This window comes from Eulemur rufifrons, chromosome 2 (genome assembly GCF_041146395.1).
Source record: "Eulemur rufifrons isolate Redbay chromosome 2, OSU_ERuf_1, whole genome shotgun sequence".
Taxonomy (NCBI): Eukaryota; Metazoa; Chordata; class Mammalia; order Primates; family Lemuridae; genus Eulemur; species Eulemur rufifrons.
In genome coordinates this window covers 24,189,010-24,207,613 of record NC_090984.1, presented here as the reverse complement: position 1 = coordinate 24,207,613, position 18,604 = coordinate 24,189,010, and the positions used below count along the sequence as shown (strand labels likewise).

Sequence of the window (18,604 nt, the reverse complement as noted above, 5' to 3'; positions counted from 1 at the left end):
AAATGCATTTTCCTTTTGTAGGCTACACACCTGTACCTGGACAACAGTGTCACATCATGGGGGGTTCGCTAGAGGTTCAGCCTCAGCTGCTGACTAGAAGTGTTAAGACAATCAGCTTTGGGTAATCTGCTCATTCCCTTTGGAGGCAGAATGCGTTTCAGGAAGTGAAGAGTTAACTTGAGGAGTCTCAAGCAGTGCTGTGAAACCTATCCAGTCATGTATTAGTTGTAAAAATACTTTTTAGAATTAAATAAGTCTAAGGATCAAAGACAGGTATCACTGTCCCCCGACTCTGATAGAACAGTTGTTGCTGAGGTCCATATCTGATTAGGTCAGAGAATATTTCCCAGTATTATGAAATCTGAAAATTCTACCTCAAAATTCAACTTTAACTCAAAGAGTACTTGATAAACACTGGATAAAATGGAATCCTAGAAAAAATCTGGAAAAGATGTCTCACATAGTAAGACAGTAATATATATGTTTATTACTCAAAATCCAGGCTGATATTTAACCAAACTCTTACAAATTTAGGCAGAAATTGCTTAAACAATTATAGGATGGTGATAGGAGAGTTAATGTCATAACAGATAATTGGCTTTTGAGTTAAACCAAATTTCAAGATTAAAAAAGAGATGCCTCAAAGTGTATTTAAAAATCCTCAGAGAGTGTTTTAAATTTGAAGGTTAAAAAAAATAAAATGGAAAGAGTGCATGAATTGATTACTGAACCTATTTCTGTACCTTAGGCATCTTGAATACATAAACATTTGCTGAGTGAAAAATACAGCCAAGTTAAAAGTGGAACAAGCGCAATCACCATTGTGATTTATAAGTTTGTTGATTCTATGTTATGAAATTTGAAAGAAAGAATAAATAGTTCAATTAGTTTGAATATTTTGCCTTATGACCTAAAAAAAATACTTTTCCTATAAGATTGCTACTTACAGTTTCACTTATAGTGTTTCCAAAGTGCAGATATAATGTAATGTAGAAAAAAATCAACCATAGTCCTCATGCTGAACAGCAAGTAAAACAGACTTAGTTACCATTGTCTGAGGGATTTGGGGAGCCCTACCTCTGACCTCATGTAATTTGTTGTTAACACAGTGGCTGACGCCTGTAATCCTAGCACTTTGGGAGGCTGAGGTGGGAGGATCACTTGAGGCCAGGAGTTCAAGACCAGCCTGAACAAGAGTGAAACTATCTCTACCAAACTAATAGAAAAATTAGCCAGGTACGGTGGTGCACATCTGTAGTCCCAGCTACTCCAGAGGCTGAGGCAGGAGGATCACTTGAGCCCAGGAGTTGGAGGTTACAGTGAGCTATGATGATGCCACTGTACTCTAGCCCAGGCAACAGAGTAAGACTCTGTCTCAAGAAAAAAAAAAAAAAAAAAAAGGAACCTTGAATTTTTATCCACACAGACATTTAAATGTTCACATTCAAATGCATCCAAATGCTGAGGGAAAAGTTTTTGACACTGTGTATATTTAATGTAAAAATGGGTGCCTTTAGTATGTTAAGAGACAGTTTCATTTTGGAAAGTTAGATGCTTTTTCCTTTAATAGTATACTGCTCAATGTGTAACTGCCACAGGATATAAAATATAGGCATAGAGAGTGGAGTATAGCAACAGTGTGGAACTTAGCTGTAGAATTTATGAAAACTGGCTGGGATACATTAAAGGGCTGCTATAATGTAGTCCACAAAGGCCCAGAAGCACATCTAGCACTCTGAGAAAAGTGCCACCAAGGCGGTGAGGGATGGCCATGGAAGAAGAGGACCCTGGCACCTTCCACCCAGCAGATCTTGTTGTATTGCTACTATTACTGTATTGTAGGCATGGAACTGACAAGTGTTACTAATAACTTCTAAAAGTAATACAACATATAGTATGTATGTTGGTTATTTCAAACACAAACCTCATGTTTACTGATTGAAGAAAGTGTTTCAACAAGGAGGGAGGTCATTGAAGACTAGACAGGTTAGGGAAGATTTAGCTGAAGAAAAGGGGCCTTGAAAGGTGACTATGTTTTGGATTAGAAAGGACTAATTGTTTGGTTACTTACTGAAGATAGCAAGACAGGTTTGAACATGATAGCAGAAAGGCTATCACATGTGGGGGCTTTGTGGATGGAGTAGCGTGAACAAGAGAGTACAAAAGAAAGATTTAGAAAGGCAAGGATGACCAGTCATAGGTGACTATGAAAGCTAATCAAAGAAGTTTGGACTTTTTTCTGTAATCCACGAGAGTCACGAGAGGTCTCTGTGTTGGTTGCAAGTGCGGCAGGCCATTGAAAAACTAAGATGAAGCTGGGCGCGATGGCTCATGCCTGTAATCCTAGCACTCTGGGAGGCCAAGACGGGCGGATTGTTTGAGCTCAGGAGTTCGAGACCAGCCTGAGCAAGAGCGAGACCCTGTCTCTACTAAAAATAGAAAGAAATTATATGGACAGCTAAAAATATATATAGAAAAATTAGCTGGGCATGGTGGCACATACCTGTAGTCCCAGCTACTCAGGAGGCTGAGGCAGAAGGATCGCTTAAGCCCAGGAGTTTGAGGTTGCTGTGAGCTAGGCTGACGCCACGGCACTCACTCTAGCCCGGGCAACAGAGTGAGACTCTGTCTCAAAAAAAAAAAAAAAAAAACTAAGATGAGATAAGCCAAAGGCATTCTTATGGAAGACATGTAGTAGGCTTTGATGACTTATTAAATATTGACATAAAATAGATCATTTTAGCAGTTTTAAGTCGTACTGATTAGAAATAGGATAACATTATTGACAAAAACAGAAGTTAGGAGAAGAAACTAATACTGCCTTTTCTGAAGAGGTGACATTTTTAAACATAGAATGATGGTCACTCAGTGGAGTCAATAGTTAAAAGTCATTTAATAAAATTTTATTTGGAATGAAAAAAGAAGGAAGAATACTTCTACTCTGTTGCATTAGCATCAAAATTGAAGTGACAGAACACAAAGTAGCTAGTTTTGCTTAGAAGCTCATGTGTGCGCAATGGAATCCTCCTTCATGGCAGATGGGGAGAACATGGCAGTCTTTGGGCCAAAGAAGCAATTGTAATAGGTTTGGTTAGGCTCTCACAGTGCGGGTCCAGTTTTAAAAAATTGAATTAGCTGCCAACATTTAATGTAATTAAAATGTAAATTTTTTATAAATCATGATAGCCTGAGCTCCTGTAGTATTTGAGTTGGTGATCCCTGCTTTATGGGATGGAAAATCAGATAATAATCCCTTCTAGAAGAAAATGGCAGAATTTTGGAAGATTATGTTGGCCTTGATATCCCTTACATTATGTTTCCATTGATATCAGTATCCTTATTAGATATAGAAACTATTATTAGTCAGCTGTAAACTAAAGGATTTAATTTTAAGAATAGTAAAAAAAAAAGATACAGGTTCATTGGCTTAAATATATCAGGTCAGGTGTGACCATTAACTCTGAAGATTTATAGAATGTCTGGGGTCACAGAGATAAGCCTTGAATGGGACAGGATGTCCCACATTGGTGTCAAATATTAAATTTTAAAAGCAAAATCCAATACCATTTTTAAAAGTTGAGTTTCACTGGGTGCGGTGGCTCACCCCTACAGTCCCAGCTACTTGGGAGGCTTGAGGCCCCATTCAAGACCAGCCTGGGCAACACAGTGAGACCCCATCTCTAGAAAAATAAAATTAGCTGGCCATGGTGGCATTTGCCTGTAGTGTCCCAGCTACTCTGGAGGCTGAAGCAAGAGGATCACTTGAGACTAGGAGTTGGAGGCTGCAGTGAGCTATGATTGCATAACTGCACTCCAGCCTGGACAACAGAACAAGACTTTGTCTCTAAAAAAAAAAAAAAAAAAAAAATTAAAGAAAAAAAATAAAAGTTGAATTTCTAAAGCATTAGGTTGTATTAAAATTCAGCAAAAAGTTGAACTCATTTTATAAGAGATATATGATAGCATTGAAATAAAGGAACACATTTTGATTAGTAATGATTATCTAACACAGATCAATTAGTAGTAAAATACTTATAAATTATAAAGGCCCAACTGTTCTCCAAGACTGGATACATATGCCGTCTCTTTCTCAAATATATAGCAGGGAACAGTGAGGAATTGAGAGACTTGGTTGTCCAACCCTGCAAAAAGGATCGTTCGTGGCTGCATTTGGAGTGTATGCTCCTTGAGAGCCATCATTTGTCAAGAAATATCTGTGTAACACATAACTGCTAAAATTTTGAGTTCTGTTGCCAGGCAGACCTCTTTTCAGCTAGATCTGTATTTCCTGCTCTCTTCAACAGGTGTATAGGTGGGATGCCATGTATACAGAATTTGTCAATGATGTGACATCTGCAAAACTTATACTAAAAGGGAGAACAAAATTATAAAACTCAGGCTGATGTCACTGTTTGGAGTCCAGAAGACCATGACACATGAACTATGCCAAGCAAAAACGTTATCGTCATGGAGGCCTCCTTTGTGCAGCTGTCCAAATATTGATAAGATATGCTATACTCCATACAACAGGAATGCCTCAGCATTGTGGACTTAGTTCCTGAACAAGACTCTAAGTTGCACCATCTTCTTCTGAGCTCTGGGGCCATTGTACATGCTATCTATGCCTAAGACACTTGCTCCATCTCTTCTTCCTCTCTCTGACTAGTTCCTGCTCATCCTTGAGATCTCAGCTTAAATATTACTACCTCTGGAAGCCCACTTTGACCTCCCAGACTAGGTTAGTTGCCCCTTGTTTGTGTGTTTGTGTCCCCAAAATTCCTCCTGGACTTCTTCTTTGAAAAGCAGTGCTCACATGGAATTATGACCCCTTGCTTACTTGTCCATATCCCCTCGCAGCCTCCGAGCTTCATGAGGCTAGGTGCCAGGTCTGCTCTGCTCACATCCATATCCCTAATGTGGAATAAGTTACTCAGAAGATGTTAGCTGGATATTTGAATAAACTACAGCCCAACCCATCTGCTTCTCAGCTCCCTCATGTACTCTTAGTTAGCTTTTCAGCTGTGGGACTGTTTCGTGTTTGTGGACAGGGCTTAGAAAATGGCTAACAATGGACTTGATGCCTAATAGAGTTTCCCAAGGAGCAGAAGTTCTTGGGGCACGTGAACCAGAGGTTTTGCATGCATTCAGGAATGTCTCAAAAACCTGTCTGGGAAGAATGAGATAGGAAAGAAGGATGTGTGTGTATGGAATAAGGGAGAAAACTTGGAACTATCTCTCCAAGATAAAGTGGGGGTGATAACATCTTGACCAGAGTTCAAGAATCAGAGACTAGAAGTCAGAGAATGTAAGAGGATGAAGAAAGTATTTCTTGGAGGAATGAATTCCACAATGGAACCATGAAGCCACCAGAACCCCCGTGGGTGTGGACATTGAGCATGAAGACTGAGACGGTGTGCAGAATTAGTAGGAGTCAATAAATGTTTCTATCAATTGAGTTCCATTCTTTCACCTTACAAAATCATGGCTGATCTTGGGTAAGACAAGAAGAGAGTCTTACCCAAGGGAGAGAGTCAGCAGACAGGAAGGGCTAAAGCAGATACCTTGGAGTGATATAAGACCTAATCGCAAGAAAAACACCAAGAACTGATACCAGAAGCCGGTATTGCCTTTCCAGCACGGAAGCTGGCCAGACCCCAGCTGGTTGGCAGAAAACACAAGCTTTCTACCCTGCTTGTTCTTAAGGAGCATTGGTCTTTCTCAAAGGAAAGAGTGTAGCTAAAAAACTTTCAAAGACTTTTCATGGTCCTCAGCAGCTTATAAAGTCTTGTACCAGCCTCATCTTTAACCAGGCAATTACAATCAAGGAATGAATGGACGGCTTTCTCTGAAATCAGAACAATCTGGGAAAGGAGAATAACTCCAGCCTGATTCTTTACAAAAAAAAAAAAAAATTCCTGGAAGTGACACCTGGCAAAACAGGCCTCTCTACATGGGTGAGGTGGTGAGAGTTCTATTCCCAGCAGCTGTTTCAGCCCTTCTTGCCTCTTCTGGGTCTGGGCTCCCCAGAACCCCAGCTCTTCTTGGTCTGAGCTGGGATGGCTGAGCTATTGCAGGGGCTGAGCAACTCTGGGCCCCACCTGTCCCCTTGAACCAGGGAGACTCTAGTAATAAGCCGTGGGTAGGCCCCACTCCAGGAGTGGGCCCACAATCGCCTACATGGGTGACACCCTGAGGTTCATCAGACAGGGACATTACCTCCTCGGCCCTCACTGGCAGCCGGCTTCACTTGGATCGGACGATTCATCTGAAAGACATCGGACCAACATACCCATTCAGCATGACTGCCTGGGCCTGGAGCCCTGGCTTCTCCACCCCCCGGACTCCTCAGGATCCGAGCCCAGCCCCTTTGAACTCTGCACTCCACCACTCCCACACTGGGATTATAGATCTATCCAATATTCCTTCCCTAGATCCAGGAATTTAGAAGGTGTTGAGACTGGAAGGGTTGGGTGACAGGAACTCAGTGGCAAGCACAGGGTGGAATGCGGCGGCTAAAGAGATTCCTCTTCCTTGGGCTCCGGGCAGGGACTATGTGAGGCCTGTCCCTCTGGCTCCTGGACTTCCTTAACGTCTTTGAGTGAAAGGAATTGTGTGGGAGGGTAGAATTGACACTGCAGACTTGTGTTTTATGCCTAAAACCAAGAATATAATGCTATGCGTCATTCAGATTAAACAATCTGGGAATCAGACATAGTGCTATCTACCTCCGATGCTGTCATTGCATGGTTGTATGACTTGAAGTAAGCCACCCTCTCTCAGATTCAATTTTTCAAATGGGAAAAACATTCCCCAAGCTTCTGTGTTCTCCTGGTCTCTACACTCACCCCCTCTGTCCCCTTCCTGGGCTCCCCTTCCCCAGAGGATGCTGGAGTTTTCCAGGGCCGCTGTGCTCAGCCGTGTTTGTCTCGCTCTTCCCATTCTTCCTGGGTAGTCTCATCCCCACCCACAGCCTCAGCTGCTGTCCACACAGGGTGACTCAGAACGCCGTTTCTCCAGCCCACATTCTCTGCTGCCGCTTCAGACCCATGTTCCCGGCTGCTTGCTGGACAGCCCACTAGAAAGGCCCACGGGCGCCTTCACTCAACACACCCAAGCCAGAGCTCATCTTTTTGCCCAAACCTGATTCTCCCAGTCACCCAAGCAGTAAACCTGCAAAGCAGCTTGACGTCTCCCTCCATCCCTTCCCCCCTCCAACCAGTTTCACCTTCTAATTCAGGGGTTCCCTGATCAGGAGTGGATAAGAATCACCCAGCAACCATATTAGACTCTTACGTTGGGGGATTGTATAGTTTGAAAAAACTCCTAGGTGATTTCAATATATCCCCCCACATTCCCGTCCCCCAACCACCCTGAGTGAGTTCATGATTGAACCCCCATCTCACCTTCCTCTCATGGGTGTTGTGGGGATCACATGAGGTAATGGGGACGCAAAAGGTCTTTGTAAACTGCCAAGAGCTGGGTGCGTGGGATGTGAGGAATTATTGTTGGGGGGCAGACAGCTGAGTGCCGGGAGGAAAGAACAGCGGCCTTCCTGTTCGTGGAGGAAGGGGTACTGATGCCCATCTGGCCTGAGAAGGTGATGATCTGACCCCCTCCCCTCAGGAAATGCACTGCTTCTGCACCAATCAGGGGCCACTCCATCCCTTACCAATATGCTCGTTGCCGAGACGACAGGCAGCTTCCTGTTACCATAGCCACAAGTGCTACCCAGTAACCATGGTAACGCCCTGGCAGTCACAGTTGAGCAATTTCCTTTGAATCAAATTTGGGGGTGGGAGGGGTGGGGAGGACTTATTTTAAAAAAAAAAAAAAAAAAGGAAGGGAAACAGGCCGAGCCTGAACCTGCACAATCCCCCTCCCACCCAGGGCTCTGACACACCCACCCGCTGGTGGTGGAGCACCTGCAGTGTACCAGGCTGTGGGTGGGGGCCGAGACACCGACAGGACTCAGGTTGCAGTCTAGAGGGGATGACAGATCAATCCAAGCAGATCAGGGCGAGCTGGACAGGTCTGGACTGGCCTGGGCCAGGGACCAGGAGGACAGGACCCGTCCCTGGGAATGGCCACCTGTGATTGTGGAGGAGAGACCAAGAGACAGAGCCATGGAGAGCAGAGCCACAGGGAGAGATGAAGAAACACAGGAAGACAGAAATGATGGGAGAGAAAGAGACAGACCTAGAAAGGAGCGAGGAAAGAGAATTACTGGCGGAGGTGGGAAGGAAATGCAGGGATGCGGGTCAGGAAGCGGGTGCAGGAGAGGCAGGGGGGAGCCTGGTGGGGAAGGAGGAGAGCAGTGGAAGCCTGAGGTGGGGGGCAGTGAGGGTGAGCAAGACCATCATTATTTTATTAGTTCTTAAATAGATCCTGAGAATTTCTCTCTGGAGCCTAGAGTGACGAGCACATGTGACAGCAGCAGTTTCCATGGTAGCTGCCTCCCCGGCTGGGTTTCCTGAGAGATGGTCCTCACTGGTGCTCTGGGGGACGCCCCTTTCCCTCCTCCCACCCACTTCACCGCCCTTTGATGGAGAGTGGGCATTGGGTGGTATGGACATGTCTCCTGTGGACTCAGCCCAGGCCTTCTACCGCTCAGGGACACTGCCAGCGTTTCCTGAACTTTGCGGCGAGCCCCAGCCTGGGCTTTTCAGGAGAAACAGTGATGACCTAGATGGGGACCCTCTCTTTACAGGCTTGCAGAGGGGAAGATAATGCCACCATTTCCTGAGAGCCCACTATGTGCCAGGCCCTTCCTGGGGCACTTTACATACATTGCCTCTAAATCCTTCCAACCACTCTGCAAGGTAATATCATTGTCCCCTATTATAGATGAGAAAGCTGAGGCCCAGGGAAGTTAAGTCACTTGTCTAAGATCACATGGTAGGTAAGTGGTTGAGCTGGGATTTGCCCCTAGGTCTGTCTAATCCTAAAGTCCGTGATTTTTGCATTGTGCTTCTTGACTCCATTCTTAAGACATGAACACACATAATGAGGGACAGGGGACCAGGGCTTTGGGGGAGTGCAAGGTAAAGAGCTGTGGGAGAGGCTGACTCCAGCTGGACACCTTCGGGGAAAGCTTTCCTGAAGGAGCCAGCGTTTGACCGGGGCTTCGCAGGACCGGGGTCACTGGCCATGTGGAGATAATAGGAGAGGTAGGGCTGGTGGCAGGGTACTCCAGATGGCTGGGAAAGGACAGGGAGCTGCAGGTCAGAAGGGTTCTGGTGAGCACCTGGCATGGGTAGCCAGGGTGGAGCAAATTGCTTCCGAGTCAGATAGCTGTGGGTTTAAATCCTGGCTCTATCACTGGCAACTTCTCTAAGGTCTCCGAGCCTCAGTATCCACATTAATAAAGGAGAGAATCATGATCCTCCCTCTCAGGGTTGTGGCAAAAATGACAATGGCTAGGTCCCAGTAGTTTCTCCAGATATAATAAGTTGTTGGGTTTTTTTTAATGGAAGGTTATGAGACTGAAAGGTAGGCGGGGCCAGATCAGGGCAAGCTGTGAAAACCATGTCAAGGAATTTTGACTTTGTAGTATTTCAAAAGCCAGTGAGGATGCAGGGAAGGATTTTAAGTAGTGGAATGACCTAGACAGTTTTGTCTGATGAGGATCTATAGGCTGTCTCACTAGGCAGAGAAAGGATTGGAAAGAGGGTAATTAGAGGCAAGAAGATCAAGGTAAGAGGTGAGCATGACTTCGATAGAAAGAAATGAATAGATTCAAGACATGTTTAGGAAGAATGAACTGGACTATAGTTCTTATTTTTTATTTTTATTGTTTAGAGACAGAGTCTCCCAGGCTGCAGTGCAGTGGCTCAGTCACAACTCACTGTAACCTCAAACTACTGGGCTCAAGTGATCTTCCTGCCTTAACTCCCTGAGTAGCTGAGACTACAGCTGCGCATCCCCACACCTGGCTAATTTTTTTTTTTTTTTGTATAGTTCTATACTTTTGTATAGTGGGGACCCAGAGAGAGGAGGGCATGTTGACTGACTCTTGGGGCCATGGCTTAGGGATTGGGGAAGCTGGCAGTTTGGGAGTTTGGAGGTCCAGAGAAGTCCCCAGGGAAGGAACCCAAGAGGATGACAGAGTTGAGGAGAGTAGTGCTCCCCAGGGCTTTGAGCCTTCAGTCCCCAACGGCAGTGGTTGTGGAGGACACCTGGGACTCAGGTATGCTATGTGTGGCTGGAGGAGAAAGAGCAGCCCGTGTGAGCTTCCTGGTCATCCTATCCTGCCTCATCCCTGCCGTAGGCAGGGGAGGGATGTGGGAATGGGTTGAGGTAGTCAGGACTCCCCTTTGAGGAAAAGCGAACATTGCCTCCTGGGCCAAGAACCTGTTGTGGGACTTCAGGTGAGCCCTTGCCCTGGCTGAGCACCTGTTCCCTTGAGAGTTTCTCGGGTGGAGTCTAGGCCCATTTCTTCAGGGACCAGCCCTGGAGGGGAAATCAAGGCAGAGAATGTCAGAAAGAACAACCTATTCCAGGCAATGGAGTAGGGCAGGTCAGAGGCAGAATAGACATGCACAAGGCCCTGGTCCTTCCGACCTGAACGGAAGAGAAAGCGAGCTCCCTGCTCTTCTAGACTGTCTTCTAGAAGTCCTGCCTTTGGGCTCAGCACTGCCCTCTTCAGACTCTTCTATCCTGATGTCAACTATTTCTTCCACTCAGCACTCACACCCTCAGCACTCCCTTCTCCATGGGAAGAGAGTTTATCAAAATCTCCCTGAAGAAGGGACTCTCGGTGGGTCTGGGGGAGGTGTCACGAGGTGCAGGGAAGAATGGCCCGGAAGAAAAGCAAATCTCATCATTTTTAGCACTCCCTTCTCTAATTCAATCCACTATGAAGTCCCACTGGTTCTGGAATCTGTATGGCCATCCTAAATAGCTCTCGAGTCCACCCTCTTCTGCTGTTCCTGCCTATCCCCCACTCTAAGCCAGCATCATCATTCACCTGCACTCGAGCAACGATGTTTTAAAGGGTCATCCTGCCTCCGGTAGGTACTGCTTTCTCTCCAACCGAACCTTCACACTGCAGCCAGGGTGATCTTTTAAAACCAATCGCTCACTCTTCTCTGCCTAAAATCCACCCACAGCCCCCATTGTGGGCCTCCTGATAAAGCCCAAGATCCCAAGACTGGTGGTTGAAACCTGAGAGTCTTGCTTCCCCTGCTGCCCAACATACACGATGCTCCCCACTCCCGTGGAGCCTCAGCCGTCTGCTGCACACCTTTCCTACCGGCTTTCATGTTATCCCCAGAATTTCAGAAGTGGCCTTTGTCTTATAGGTTTCCAGATCCTCAGATATGATGAGATGTGATCATGATTCAGCTCAGCTGGCATCTCCTCTGCAAAGCATCGCCACCCTCCCCACACCTGATGCCTCTTTCACCTGCCCAGATGTAAACCCCAATGAGGCTCATTTCTGGGCCAGAAGCTTCTTGAGGGCAAAGACAGACTCATTCACTGCATGGTTGCTAGCACACGTGTATGAATTGCAAAAAGGCACTTCCCCAGCCCTGGGGATGAATTAGAAAACATGTGCCCCTTCCATTGGGCTGACACAGCCCTGAAATATGCATGGCTTCATCAATAGGGCATGGCTAGATGTTTGCCCCCATTTACCTTCCCCATTCAAGCTGTTTTGTGCAGGGCACAACGTGCGAAAGCAAATGTGCTCCCCTACTCAGCTATGCCTGCCTCCTTCACAGTGTTTGAAGGGATGGCTTCCCAAAGGAAGGAAAGTCATGAGCAGAGAGATAGACAAAGAAGTGGGCACCCTCTGAATCCCAGGAAGTGGGCTGAAGTTGGGCCTCACCCTCTTCAGGTGGAGCCTAAAGTGAGGCTAAAAGAAGTAGCTCCAACTTCATGGGGAAGAGGAGAGGAGAGTCAGGTGGGACAGACCACTAGGTTTGAAGGAATCGCCCAGTAGGAAGCCAAGCTTTGATAGGTGACAGAAATTGGCAGGAGCAAGTGGAGGGGGGCCACGAGGCAGTCTTGGCCCATCAGATCCCATGAAATTTTCCCTGGAAGTCCAGCCTTTCTCTTTGGGGGTTGACCCAGCCTTTCCTGGTTCTATGGTGACAGTCTTGCCTGACTCCAACAGGAGCTCAGATTAAAATCTTGTCCCTGCTTCTTCAACAGGTGTCAGCTGTGCCCAGGACCCAGGCCCTGCAGAGAGATGGGCACCCTCCTCCTTCCATGCTGACGAGCCTGAGTCCAGGTGACTAAAGTTGCTGCTGCTGCCCCTGGCAAGCCCAGAGCAAAGATTGATGACACAGACATTGCCGGGCCTGGCCAACACAGCCATCGATTTTCATTTATGAGAATAATTAAATATTAATTTTCACTTTGTTAAGCTGGGGAGGGTGAATAAAGCCAATCCTGACTGTACCAGAGGAACGTAGGCCACGTTGGAGGTCTGCAGATGGAAGAGTGGGAGGGGACAGAGGTCCCCAGTCACAATTCTCTCCAGAACCTGAGACCCCTCTCTGTCACCAGGTTGGCTCAGGTAACAGTGCAGTGGTCAAGTGAACGAGTTCTGGAGCCAGACTAACTGGGCTCAAAGTCCAGGTCTTCCCATTAGTAGCTATGTGACCTTGGGCAAGTCAGTTGATTTTTATCACTCAGTTTCCTCATCTGTAAAATGGCCAGGCCAACAACAATGCCTTCTTCACAGAGGACTAAGTAACTTAGAGTGTGTAAAACACTAGGAACACTGGTATCAATACGTGTTAGTTATTATTATTTTGCTTTTCTACCCCAGAAATTCTCCCAGTACTCCAGGGCCTCACAGCCCTTATCTCAGGTGCCCTCAGTTTCATAGAGCTTCCCGGCATCCCTCACTGAGTGGAGTCCTGTGGTTTGTGGAGGAGAGGGTTTTTGCTCCCAAAGTTTATCTAAAATTGTTTTAGTGCCTCCCATTCGCTTTCAGGAAAAAGTCCAAACCCTTCAGCCTGGCATTCACAGTTTCCTCTTCAACCACTGCCCTCACAGATCTCTCTCGTGTGGCCCATGCTCACATGGACCTCCCACACAGTCCCAGTCCCATTTCACATCCACCTGCTCCTTCTGTCCCTGCACCTTTCCTGTGCTGTTTCCCACAGGGACTGTTACGGCTGTCTCATCGACTCTCAGTTCTAGCAGCAGAAGTCATTTGCTCCCGTGGTTAGATGAATGATGACTTCTACTACTACTCCTACTGACGCTGCTGTTACTGTTGCTACTACCGCTAGCTAATCCATATCAAGCGCTTATTTTCTGCCAAGAATAGTGCTAAGCACTGTACATGACTTAGCTCATTTAATCATTCAACAACTCTATGAGTTCAATTTTACAGATGAGGAAACGGAGGCTTAGAGGTAAAGACTCATCCAAGGTCACAGAGCTAATGGGTGGAGGGGCCTGGATCTACACCCAGGTCTGTCTGACTCCAGAGCCTGCATACAGAGGATTAGTGATGGTGATAGTTTGGTGTTACTTGGCACTGAGTCCCCAGGAGTGAGGTTTAAATTGCATCAGTTACTAAAATTTGTTCTAGGATCTGACACCCCATTAACAGCTTGATCAGCTCTTTGCAAAGCTGGTTCCATTGCTGGACAGCTCCAATTCAAAGTGATGTCTTTACTCTGAGCTGAGATCAGTGCCTGTTCTTTCTATTCACTGGTCCTGATCCTGCCTTCTGGGGCCACTCGGAGAAAACCAAATTCCTCTTCAGAATCTGAAGGCAGGTACCCCCACCCAACAGTAATACTTACTGAGATCTTACTCTGTGCAGGCACTTGCTAAGCTTCAATTAACTCTCACTATTGCCCAGTGAGCAAGGTGTTAGTATAACCTACTCCCTATAGATAATGAAATTGAAGCTCTAGAGTCTAACTAACATACCAGAGACACAGAACTGGAACTGGTAAATGGTAGGGTTGGGGTTCAAATCCAGTTCTGTGAGACTCAGCAACCAGTATTTTTAATTATTATGTCATGATCCTTCCCTCTTAAAGCCCCACTAATCCCTGTCTTTTCCAGTTAAATATCCCGAATTCCTTCAAACTCATTCCACGATACATGTTGTGTCTTCACTTCATCCTGGTCTCTTTCTGGCAGGCTAATGACTCTTGTATATCTGAAGCCCAGAACTGGGTTTGGCCTGCCTATGGCATTTGAACTGTGCTCTGTTCCAGGCACACCACTCCATGGACAAGAGAAGATGAGGCTGCATAGTATGACTTGCTCTTGGTAAATCCATGCTAATTCCTAATAGTCACCATTTCTTTCTACCACATGGTCAGTAGGTCCTACTTTTCCTTTTGTCCAGTGATTCTCCATTAGCCAAGACCATAACAGGGACCATTGGTGCCTACAAGCCTTGCTGTCCATAGAATCAAGTCTCCCTTAACTTTAGCCAAGTGTTTGAAGTGTGGAAGGAAGACAATCTTGGTGAGTCAAGGCAACTCCAAAAAACCAGTACAGGAAGAGGACCAGAAGAAAGTGCCATCAAGGACCTTAGGACTGGAGAAAATGGGGTGCTAGCCCAGCAGAGCCTTTGCCCCAGGTATTTGCATACACGATCACACCAGTGACAAATGACACCTGAAGCCATGATTTTAGCCAAGGTGAACAAATTCTAGCTTAGCCCACAACACTGATGCCTCTCCTAAAAGATGAGGTGGAACATCTGTACCAAGAGTCTTGAGCCCATTTTTTGAGCCAGAAGATTGGGTGTAACTAAGAACTTGTAGCTACTCAGGGCATAGGTCAGCCCTCTCTTAGAAAAATGACTCTGCTTCTAGTTCTTGGTCCCAACCCAGCCCCCACATGCTGCTTTGGCATGCACATAGGGCACTGCCCCAGGCTGAGGTGATTCCCACCCCCCAACCCTGGAGGACTTACCCCTGGCAGGGTCTTCTGCTCGTGTAGTGCACTCTGGGCCTTGAGAGCAGAGTCCCGGGCGCAGTAGGTGAGGAAGGCACAGCCTGAAGAGGAAGAGGCTGGCTCAGGGGGTTTCCTGAAACCCCCAAATACTCTTCTTCAAGATACCCTACTAAGTTGCCAAACTTAAGGCCACTTTCCTTTAAACAAAGACCCTGTTTCTGAGAAGCCTTCTCTGCCTCCCACCTTCTCTGAAGGGAAGGGCTTCATGTGCCTGGGGACCTATGTCCCAGGCTCTGGCTCCTTTTCATTTGCTCCTGGCCTCCTGCCCAGGGAACATATGTACCCACATCAGTCATGTGCTCATACAACCCCACATCTCCCTCCCTACTCCAGCCATAAGTCCAGTTGGGGTTAAACCTCCCTAAGCAGCTTTACTTTCATCTTTAACCCAGACTCTCCCTTCTGTTTTGGATTCAGACTCATGGAGTCTCCCAGGATCAGCCTCAATTCCTTCCCAACTCAGTTTTAGAGGGGAGGAGGCACAAGAGAAAGAGAACGGTTTGGGCCAACCCTGGGACCCCACAACTCCTTCCCAACACCTCTCTCCCCTAAGTTTGAAGCTGGGGAATGGATTGATTTGAGTCTTGGAAGATGGGACTGGTTTAAGGGCTTCTCACAGGTGGGAGTTTCCAGGGACTTCCTCATCCTATCCAAGGAGCTTGATCTGTCAACTCTCCCAGGGCTTCAAGATAGGGCCTTTTAAAGGGTTGTTATACCTCAAATCTGGCTCTTCTAAAAGGGTCAGCAGATATGGAGTAGAGAAGGGGTCTTGGTTGAGCTAAATGATCAGGCCTACACACTCGTTGTTCAGCCTCAGAACCTGTAGCCTGCTAGGAAGCACTAAAGCAGGGATCTCTTCCTTTCCAATAGTCACTGAGCACCCATTCATTCAGAAAATACATACTGAACACTGATTATGGTGGGGTATTATGATGGGCCTGGGAATAGAGTGGCAACAAGATGGACACGTTCCCTGCCCTCCCGGGGATTAGATAAATTATGAGGGGCACCTAATTGAGCCCAAAGGATTGGGGAATGTCTGAATGAAGATCTTGAGTTCTCAAGAACAAGAACATTGAGTCCTCAAGAACTACGTTTAAAAAAACAGGGTGGTGATTATTTCAGGCAGAGGGAATAACATCTGTGAAGACTGAGTCAGGAATTTGGTGTGCTGGGGAAATGGATAGAGTGGCTACCCTGGTTGGAGGTTGGTGAATGGGGGCAGAGTGAGATATGCAGGAATTAAGACATATATAGCCTTGTAGCCCTCAGTTAGATTTTGAACTTTTTGCTAAGAGCAATTGTGACATGATAAGTAAGATCTATGTTTTCAAAAGAGACTTCTGAGTGTAGGGGGAGATGGACTGAAGGAGGCGAAAGCAGATGTGGGAAGCCACAAGGAACTTGGTGCAGGTTTCCACTTAGACAGGATTAGAAAGGTGAATGGGAGCATTTTCTTCTGGTGTCTTCTGTGTGGCTGCCCCCATAAGATGGGTGGATTGTCTGCCATCCACTCAGTTAAAAGGGACCTTAGAGAACTCCTGCGCCAAATTCTTATCATGTCAATAGGGAAACTGAAGCCCAAAGAGTGTGTCAATGGCAGGGCAGGGTTTGGAATTTCCTAACTCCCAGGCTGGGGTTGTATTCAAAGCACTGTTGCTGCCTCCCTCAATACCCAGCCATCAAAAGGAAAATGAGTCATTCTAGCTTTTACACATCACTGTTGCTGGGGAGGGCATGGGGAGGATGTCTTGAGACCCTTCACAATAATCTTGCGAGGCAACACTTGCCTTGGAGAGTTGCAGGTTGGTTTGGGAATAAATCGCGAAACACCTGATTCCTTACATCCCTGCTCTGTCCTTTGTCACCAAGTCATATCATCTGAAGTCAGAACTGGGCAAGGTTGCCTGTCTGAAAGGCTCAGGAGCCTAGTTTTTGCCTAAAGAAGCCCCATGTGGACTACCTGGGATAAGGGGTGGAAGAATGAAAGGAAGGAAAGACAGAAGCATGGCTTGAGGAACAGATGAATGAAAAAACAAGAATTCGAGGTAAATGGGGAGAGAAAGGATGAGGAAACAGTTCAGAGACTCTGATAGTGTTTAAGTGAGAATTAAAAGTATACTATACACTTCCCTTATTGTATAGATGACCTACAAAGATTAGCTTTGTACTTACTGAAATCAATGTCTAGAAAATAAGAAGATAAGTTGCAATAGATGGATGGACAGACAGGCAGGCAGCTGGGCTGCATTAGAAGGAATCTAGATGGTGTGGTCTTATCCTTTCATGCCCCCTTTAACATAACTCCACTCCAATGGGTAGAAGCAATACCCCTACCCAGATAGTCCCAGCCCTTCTATGGGCATTTTCTTGAAGCCCCTACATTAGTGTGCCAATGAACCCCACAAGGCCTCCCAGTTGAAGAGAAGTGGCAGTTTGATTCCAGCTCCCAGCCCTTAGCAGTTGTACTTGCAGTTGTTACTCAAGGCCCACCACTTCTCTCTCATGAAGATCATGAAGGATAGTTGTGACCCTTCCCCACCAAAACCTGAAACCACAGCATGGCAGCAGTGGTGGGGAGATAAAGGTGTTTCTCCTCAAATCATTTCCCCTTCTCTTGCCCAGGTATGACATGTGACTTTGGCTCTCTTACTCCAGCCTAGCCTGGACAGTCTTTTCTGCATGTAAACAAGCCTCCTCCCTCTCTCTACAGGAAGAAAGGGGTGTGGCTGGACAGGACGCAGTGCCTCTGTCTCTCTAGCAAGGCCAGGGAGAAGATCCCCTACTGCCTCTTCAGCCTGACCCACCCTGAGAGTGCTCTGGTCTGGGACCGACCTGTGAGAAAGGGAAAGCAGGAGGCCATAAAGGGGACTGGGGAGAAGCAAAGAAGAGGCCCAGGAGTGGGGGAAGTTGGGCGATGAAAGAAGTGTAGACTCAGCTAAGGGAAATCTAAGAGGAAGGGGACAAATGGTGGTGGGAGTTCTCAGCTGAGGTCAGGGTTCTGGACTCAAATCAGAAGAGGTGGAGAGTGTTGGGATTCTGGCAAAGGGTGGAGAGATTGGGGTTACTGTCAAACACGAGGGGGGCATTTGGAACTGAGAGCCTCCTGGGAGGTTGGATTTTGTGAGTCAGACAGGCCTGGGTTCTGAAGAAGGGGAGAGTTTGGGTCTGTAGGTTTTAGTTTGGCAGTCTGAGAGTCAAAAGAAGGCTCTGGGAGTTGGCTGGATTTGGAGGCCAGAGGAGGGGTGCAAGTCCAAGATGTGTGTGTGGGTGATTTAGGACTCAGTGGGGTGGCACCAGGTGGAGGGTTCAGGAATGCTTGGGTCCAGGATTTGGGAGATTGAGGGTATTAGAGATCTGGATGGTGGAATCAGTTTCTAAATTCCAGGATTTGGGACGTCTGATGGGAGGGATGGCGGAGAGATCCAACTGAAAGGTAGGGACTGTTGGGATGTGAGAGGTGGAGGGGAGGGATTTGGAGGTTAGAGTGAAGAACAAACACGTTAGAGGACCGGAGTGATGATCAGAGGGAGGGTGTCAGAGAGGAAATTCTGGGTTGGGGACTCTGTGATCTGAGGAAGGGGGCTGAGCTGAGGTGGGGCTGATATCGGACGGGCTCTAGGCAGGTCTAGGGTTGGGGCCGGGCCACACTCTAATCGGA

The 18,604-nt window shown here is 46.8% G+C and overlaps 1 protein-coding gene across 31 annotated transcripts in view; it reads right to left on the bottom strand.

Moving 5' to 3' along the window:
- CELF6 (CUGBP Elav-like family member 6) overlaps positions 1-18,604 on the bottom strand; it is a 31,622-nt gene that overhangs the window by 12,435 nt on the left and 583 nt on the right. For 20 of the 31 annotated variants that reach the window (XM_069457843.1, XM_069457867.1, XM_069457861.1 and 17 more), the window contains exons 2-3: positions 14,902-14,984; positions 6,217-6,265 (exon numbers count right to left, since the gene is read on the bottom strand). In XM_069457843.1, coding sequence (XP_069313944.1) covers positions 6,217-6,265; positions 14,902-14,984 — 132 coding nt within the window. Of the gene's footprint in view, positions 1-6,211; positions 6,266-7,403; positions 7,608-14,901; positions 14,985-18,604 lie in introns of those variants that run through there. The other 11 variants (XM_069457916.1, XM_069458006.1, XM_069457932.1 and 8 more) reach the window with 2 other exon arrangements.